We start from the raw sequence: 8172 nt of genomic DNA on the forward strand, positions 1-8172 counted from the left end.
GTGAAACGACTTGGCATCTACAGATGCACTCTCGTAATTTCAGTAATCTTTTTGAGGTTAAGAACTCCCCCTACCCCACTCTATCGGCCCCATCCCACACCTTCAAAGGTTGTATTAATATTGACGTACCATGATAACAAAAGGCCCATAACCGAGAAGCTAACACAGAGTGCACGTGCAGTAGTCTCCCCTTACTAATAAGTCTGTGTAAAGGTTGGGGAAATCAACAAAACTGCTTTGTAGATAATTTTACATTATATTTTTAGCAGTATGTAATTTAAGGACATTAAAAATCCTCAGCACATTTGATTAACAGCGCTACATTTTAGAAAAAAAAAAAAACTTCCAGTTTCTGTTGTATAAATCTTTATTGATGATGCTCCCGGGTTTGGATTTTTTAATGACATGGTAAGGGATCTTCATCCTGGATTTAGTGAAATTTGTCTTTTGGGTTTTGGCAGGCAGGTCAAAAACTCATCGTGACAACTTTGTAAAGATGAAGTGGCGACACGTCCTCTCACACTGGTGTAGGCACAAGCACGCACACACACATACACACGTGTAAAGGCCGGTGGCTATGCATATTGCACGGCGCACCCACCTAGGCTCTCTCGTAACGGCGAGTTGATGTCACATCCCCTGCAGACATTTTCTGGAACGATGACAAAAAGTGATGTAGATGTCAGAATTTAAAAAAGACATTTTAACACACTTTCCACCACCCACAGAGAGAGAGAGAGAAAAACTGCTCAACACACTGTGAAACACTCCCTCACTCATTCACTTCCTTTCTTTCTCACTCATGTTGGTAAACAGATACAGAACACACACCTAGCTGTGACAAGCAGGTCATGCATTGACAAACACTTCATCATCTTAAAGAATACAGAGCAGAAGAGGGTGCACTTACAAAGAAGAAACATTACAGGATGTTGTACTATGCTTAGGGAGGTCTACAGCAGTTGTTGATACTTGGAAGAGTAGGTTGTGTGAAGGAAGCCTAACAACTGTACTTTTGTTTCTTGCAATTGTCACTTGTGAAACCTTTGTCAGTGCCTGGTACTCTTAACCCTCCCCATCTCTCTCTCTTGTCAGTCTGTTCTCTCCCCGCTCGAGTGGTCGGACTAAGTCTGAAGAGCACGGGCTGATGTCTACAATATCGACATCCAGCAAAGCCTGGCTGTGGACACACTTGACTGACATTCTCTAATCACCCTTATCATCTGATTTTCTTTGCTTACCATGACCATCTGGTCGCCTTCAATGGCTCGGACGATCTTAGAACTGAAAGGACCGCTGATTTCCTCCACCAGTGTGTCCCCGTCTACAGTAAACAGCGTCTGTCCGCAACAAGGCATCATCATCATCATCATCATCATCATCATCATCATCATCAATTACATAGTTTAGTACCACATTCACTACTTTCTCGGAAGATTGACATATCAGCTGGTGGAACCCAGTTTAGTCAGTTTCCTCTAAGGTGTATTGAGATATTCAAATATTTGTTATCCTAATAACAGACAAAGAAAATTCGATGTGCTATGCACTCACACACACAGATGTCTTTATCCATTTCAAGTATTTTATTACTGAGCCTCGGAGAATGTCACTAAGCTAAAAACAGTTCTTTAAAAATTAAACTCAATACGTAAGCAAAGTTTGTTTATAAGCAATGCCTCAAAGAGACAAAGAAATTGTAGGATGTCTTGTGTTGCAACTGTATTTATTATTATTATTTATCTGCTTGTTTGTGGCTTTGTTTTCTTCTGTGGTTGCTTATTGTTGTTTCTGAAATTGAGGATGACCATCACCTTTATCTCTCTGCCGTCGAGGTAGCGCGACACGAACTCCACTCCATTCTGTGCGTTGACTTCAATAGGAGAGACAGGAGTGATGGTGACGATGCTGATGTTGTCGCCGTCGATGCTGATGTCCTGCACGATGTTGTTCTCTGGTGTCAGGAGCTTCAACGCTCTCTCGCGCGACTCGCCTTGTACACCTGCGCACGTGCAAATACATAAAAATAACTAAATGGAAAACGAACGAACCAAAACAAATATTTCTCCAGTTTTAATTGCTTCTTGTGGTGGTGTCAACATTATATTTATACAGGATTATCTAAAAATAGCCTTAAAATTATAATGTAGCATAGTTTTAGAGCTTTTTCCAGGATGTTTTTAGCGATGCGGGTTGAGTCAGTTATCAAATGTTCACCAACAATAATGTTCCATAAGCTTCAGAGGACTTGCAGGATGTATTATTAATACAGTCTCAGCTTACGGTGCTACTGACTACACCTGTGCATAAAAATAATGAAATGGAAAATGAACAAACTAAAACAATTGTTCAATTTTCAAGCTCCTTTCCTGTTTTTCTGAACTTCTCTTCCCCTATATCTCAGCCAGACGACTCCGCTTTTCGTTTTTAATGTGTTGCAAACCACTGGACATCTCTTCCCTTCCATACCCGCCATCTACCCACATCCAATCCTTTAAACATGCACTAAACAGCTGTTCCACGAACATTACTCCTTACACCAGCCAACATATTTGTCAATAGTGTTTATTAGTCAGTTGGCTAGTCCCCCTGCTTGCCTTCCTGGTTGTTTCTCCTTCCGTCCTTCATATCCTGTCCACGTCTCCTACTTGCCATGAGTGTGATTATGTGCGATATAAATCACACATTAATATTATTGTATAGATTGTCCTCGCTCGACAAACAGTTTATGATAATACTCAGAAATCCTGACGAACCACAAACAAGAATTAAATGATTTCCACGGGATAACTTTAAAGATCCGTGTATGCTATATACACGTGGCTACAATTATTAGTTAATTGTCGAAAGTGATATCTGTTGCAGAATTACCGTGCTTAGTTATTGCATTAAATGTAAGATTTAGATAACTATTTATCCCAGAGGGCAGTTCAGGTCAACTGGTACTGAGGGCGACAGTTGTCCAGAAACAAGCATGGAGCAAGATGGAGGATGACACGAACTCCATGAATACAAACTGTAATCTTCAGAGCATGTAGCAACATGTATGGTCCGTAAATTAAAAAAATGGAAAGCAGCATGGTTCACAAGTTAAAGTGTCAGTGAAGAAGACTCATAATCCTGTTGTCGATAACCCAAGGTGAGATGGCAACCCCAAGAACAGGACACACCAGCGATAGTGGATGAAGGTGTCGATGGGAAGAAACGACTCAACACGAGTAGTGAAGAACAATCCAGAACAGAGACCAACGGAGCAACAAACATCACACATCAGGAGACAATTAACTCCATTTACATTCATGGACAAGACAAAAAGACAGAGAGCTGATCCAGTCCCCTCCAGCCAGGTAGGCGGAGTGACATCCTTCTCATCATTATTCATTGTTCGTAGAAAAAAACAAACACATGCAATTATACTTGAACACACACACACAGAGCAGGTCACGAAGAGGTCACCTTCAATGAAACAATTCAATGCCTTGACTAACACATCCTCCTCATCTGATATTTCATGGAATTAGTCATGGTGGTGAAGGGGTGGTGTTGGGTTTGCGAGACAGAGTTGGGGTGGTGGCAACACAATGAGATAAAATATGTGGAGTGGCAAAGGCATTAGTGTGTGTGTTACATCTGGTTTGTATCTATCACATATTAACTAGAGAAAGCATTGTTGCATATGAATAAGCTAATACGATTTTCATCAAACACATACGGGTACTTTGAGAAAATTAAGTTTATAAATACACAGCCAAACTCCCCCAGAAAAAAATTATACTGTGGTGTTGTTGTTGTTGCTGCTGCTGCTGCTGCTGTTGTTGTTGTTGTAAGGAACAATGAAAGAAAAAATGTTGGTGGAAATGATCGAACAGAAATGGCCGTGCTTTCACGAAAAGATGATTGACAGATGATTTGGGACTTTGTCACATCAGCAGTTTGATGGTGCTGCTGCTGACGAATGTGTTCAGTGCGATGCGAGGACGTTTGTAGTGATGACAATGATGTTGCTGTCATGATGTTTACCACACAAAGCTGGTCACAGCACCACACGACACAACAAGGGTTGTTTCCTTCCTGGCACTCGACCTTTACCTTTCTGACCCGGCGATGTGCAGCTGGGAAAGTATAAACGCATGCTCAGCTCAAATAACGAGGGTAACACTTGCGTTTCCATGGTGACATGCAACCTGAGCACGTGTTTGTGAGTGTGTGAGCAACATGGCCTTCACAGCATCGCTGTAAGAAGCAGAGGGAGAGGAATGAGTGTTGAACTGGTTCGCTCGTCTTGTCAGCCTGGTTTGCCCGGTGAGTCAAAGCCTCGTAAAGACATCGTAAAGAAAGTGTGGACATCAGGCCACATGTCATGAGCTAGACTGTTTGCACTTTGAACTCGGGGCAGCCATCACAAACCCGAGGGAAGGAGGGAGATGGATTGTGGTGATTCACAGAATACCAGAGCCAGGCAGGCTAGGACACAATGTTGTATAAAACAACACCCATTTATTACTAACCATCTAATTTTTTTAAAGACACCACCCTTTGCTGCCATCACATTTTGCCATATATTTAAACTCTGGGGAAAAGTCATATTTCTAAGCAGCTTGAATTAAGATCAATCAATCAATCAAGCCGTTAGCCATCAAAAGAAAACGTTGCCCAGGACCGTCTAATGGCCGACAACCCGGCTGCTTAGTAAGAATCCATCCCCTAGCTCCTGGAAAAAAGGGTTAGTGGGTGGGTGGTAGGAGGAGCTCATGTAGCCTTCTACACCGATCAGTTCACGTACATAGATAAGTTTTCGTCGGTGCAGTTTTTGTTTTAAAGTGTGGGGCAACGTGTTCGCTACGTGTCCGTGACCTCCAAGGTCAGAATGGAGGTGGCCAGAATGTAGAGCAGATGTTATCAAATTGACTTTGCTCCGCGGGGTTACAACTAATTGAATTGTCAAAAGACGAGATTATGTCCTTCTGTTCCACTCATGCAGCAGCCTTGAGTTTCTCTCTCACACATGTCTTCCATCTGTCCCTCCTCTACATCAGTGCCCACGTAAATGTAAAATGGCGGCTACGTGCATCGTACGTGAAGTCAATAACGTGGTCACAACCTGCGAGAAATGCGCGGTACTAATGTCACGTGACTATCAAAAGCCGGATCACACGTTGTCGAATATTGACGACCTTTGGTATTAAGATAAGACCACATTAAAACGAGTGACAAAACATGACCCATGTGTGACATGTCTGATTAATATCTCCATCGAGAGCTACTTGTAAAAATAATAAACATTCAAAAACAACCACGTGTTTACATAAGGATTTGTTCTGCACACAACAGGATGTCCCACTTCCTGGCGCTTGTTGGACTTATAATAAAGTTGCCATGGTAGATGTGGGATTCAGTAACTAAACACGTACGCGATATCATTTCATTTCGAGATCGGCTCTTCAAGTCCTGTTTGACTTCTGTTTGTAACATGGACAAGACGATAACAACGGTCACAATGTACAAATATCTAGTCCCCTCTCACACATCCTAGTACGCCCTCGCTATATAAATATATTATAATACATGCATTGGTCATCAGTCTCCTATTACAATGCCATGGATTTCTGTGTAAATGTTGTGGAATTTCCGTCAAAACTCCTGGAGTTTGTTTTCAGTATAACTCCTTTAATTTCCGAACAACAAATATTTTAGGAGTAATGAAGCAGTTCTGACAAAAACTATGCAAGTAATATCACTCAGCATTTTAATTGATTATTTATAATTATTGTAAATAATAAAATAACAATGTACACAAAACATCAACATGTTAGTGAAGTGCTAGGAATCTGGTGAGTCAAGTTAAACTTCTGTGTAAAGCGTGTGGGCAATGTCCAGTGCTGTAAGTATTACTGACGAAAACAATGAAATAGGTAATAAGATGAGTGTATAAATAAACAAAAATGCACGCAGCATCAATGTGAAGTGCAAGAAACTTTTGCATAATTTCTGTGCATAAATTTCTGGAATTTGTACATAATTCTGGAATTACTATGAAAGATGTCTCTGGAATAACTGTTACGCGCCTGCATGGTCTAAAACTGTCGGTAACGGAAATGATGCAATAGATAACATGCAGTAAATAAATAGGAAGTAGTATCTCACCAACAGCATCTAAATACAGCTCGAAGTTATCAAGCGAGACCAGCTTCCATTTGCCATTCAGAGCTGCCATGACGGTGGTTGTCTGTGTCGTTGACGATGGCTGACAGTGTGATGTTGTGCAGCTTCTGGTGGTCTGTGTGTGACTGCTGCTACACCGGCGCGAGTTATACTCCTACTGGCTCCCGGCCTCTCGAGGGGAAAAAACTAGGGGTTTGGGGGAAAGGCGGACCTCCAGCCGCCTATACAGCGAAATGAAAACCCCCAAAACGAACTCTTATCCCCCCTTCCTCTCAGTTCTCTCCCCCAACCTTACCCTCGAGACAACCACTCCCTCTAGCGGCTGGCGCACGAGCCGTGACAACACGGATGTTACAAAGGGTTCGTGGGAAGGGGCCATAAGGGTGCACGGAGGTCATCTGCCATCTTGCGAGTTTACCATCCGCAGCCATGCCACGTGACTAGTGGTGACGCTGTTGATCGGCAGTTATCGCCGTCGTCGTGTCATCCACTAAATGGCGACTTCCCTCGTGTCTGTCTCCCTCGCCACCCACCAACCCCGTGCCACGCGCTTTAGCATTTCCTCGAAAGCTCCGAGCGAAGTGGAGAGTAGAAAGTTATCAGACAGAACACGTTGGAGTTCTCCCCTCACCCCGCGCCCCACCACCACCACGACGCCATGTTGCTTCCCTAGACACGTCATTACGATGCTCGCCACGTGTTGTTGTATGATTAATATCATGGGAAGCGGTGCTCGGTAGCAAGCTTGCAATGAGGAGGCCACCAGTGTGTTGATACAGAGCTCCACTCCATGAGTTAACCTCGTTTGGCTCAAAGTCAGTCCTCGATCATATTCTTTACTGAAAACGTGGCAAAATTTTTTGTTTATCTCGTACATTTGCATGCACAGTTTCTGCTCCCCCTCAGCTCTGGTTCTCCCTCCCTTCAACTAATTCCCCAGACCAATCCCCCCCAACCCACAGCTGGGTGGCTTTTAACCTCGTAGCTACAGGCCTTGCAGACATTTCTTCGCTCACAGATTTTTTTCAGGTCGTGTTATCTACAAAAAAGTAATTTTAAATCTGATAACAAATTTTTCTTCTTGTAAATACTAGCAATATGGTTGTCGACGTTTAACGCTTTAGAAGCGTTGTATCATGGCGAAAAATGGTCAAGTTAGCAACACCCTGGGTTAAAATAGTGAAGCATAATCGCACACTATAATAAACTAATATAAAAAAAAGGAATGAGCAAACAAAATATAACTAAGGAAATAAGCAAAATAAAAAAAAAGGCGAGAAAAGGAAAATAATAGCCCCAGTGAAGGACGTGGAAAATCACCTTTAAGAGTCAATAAGTAAACTTTACCCTGGTAATACAAATTTCGGGTATTCAACCATAGTACCGGGTGAGATGGATCTAAACAAAGACCTAGTAAAAATAATTGTTGACAAACCCAAGGAGGACTTTCTAAGGTATTGCTTGACAAAGACTACACCTACCTCCGGCTAAGAAATGTCCAGGTTGAAAGAGAAGCCATCCTTCCCTGACACGGTCAACCTGCATGCAGATGGACGGATGGAGTCTTACGAGAAAAAGAACCTAGGAAAAAAAGTCTTGAATGGGAAATATCACTAGAGACAAGAGATAAGAAAGTGAAATCGAACAAAAAATGTGGTGGTGGTTGGGGGGAGGAATCTGTCCACAAAAGAATACAGGTAAAAGAACAATAAAGGCTAAAATATATATATAAAGGAAAGCAATATAGAAAGGAGAGGAACATCTCAGTCACCCAGCGAGAAACAGTCTGGGTGATATTGTTCACTCTCAACCCGAAAAGCGGGGCTTCAACAAGGGGGCTAACAGGGGCGGATGGGTGTTATAAGTGAACTCACACGAGAAAATACACAAATTATCGAAAACTTTGATAACGAGAGGTCAAGAACAAACAGAGAATCAAGCAAAACTCGTTATCATGAGTCCAGCCCCACACAGTTCTCAAAACCTTCCCCCATCCCACCCCAGCTTCTT

The 8172-nt window shown here is 42.4% G+C and overlaps 1 protein-coding gene across 1 annotated transcript; it reads right to left on the reverse strand.

Annotated features, from left to right (window-relative positions):
- Nucleotides 1-349: 349 nt before the first annotated feature.
- LOC112561111 (fatty acid-binding protein, adipocyte-like) lies at nucleotides 350-6467 on the reverse strand. Its single transcript, XM_025233348.1, has 4 exons — nucleotides 6145-6467; nucleotides 1815-2002; nucleotides 1242-1340; nucleotides 350-652 (listed from the first exon to the last, which is right to left on the reverse strand). Exons 1-4 carry the CDS (start codon nucleotides 6212-6214, stop codon nucleotides 602-604), a joined length of 408 nt encoding a protein of 135 aa, XP_025089133.1. The 5' UTR covers nucleotides 6215-6467; the 3' UTR covers nucleotides 350-601.
- Between the last annotated feature and the right edge of the window lie 1705 nt (nucleotides 6468-8172).

This window comes from Pomacea canaliculata, linkage group LG4 (assembly GCF_003073045.1).
Source record: "Pomacea canaliculata isolate SZHN2017 linkage group LG4, ASM307304v1, whole genome shotgun sequence".
NCBI classification, from domain to species: domain Eukaryota; kingdom Metazoa; phylum Mollusca; class Gastropoda; order Architaenioglossa; family Ampullariidae; genus Pomacea; species Pomacea canaliculata.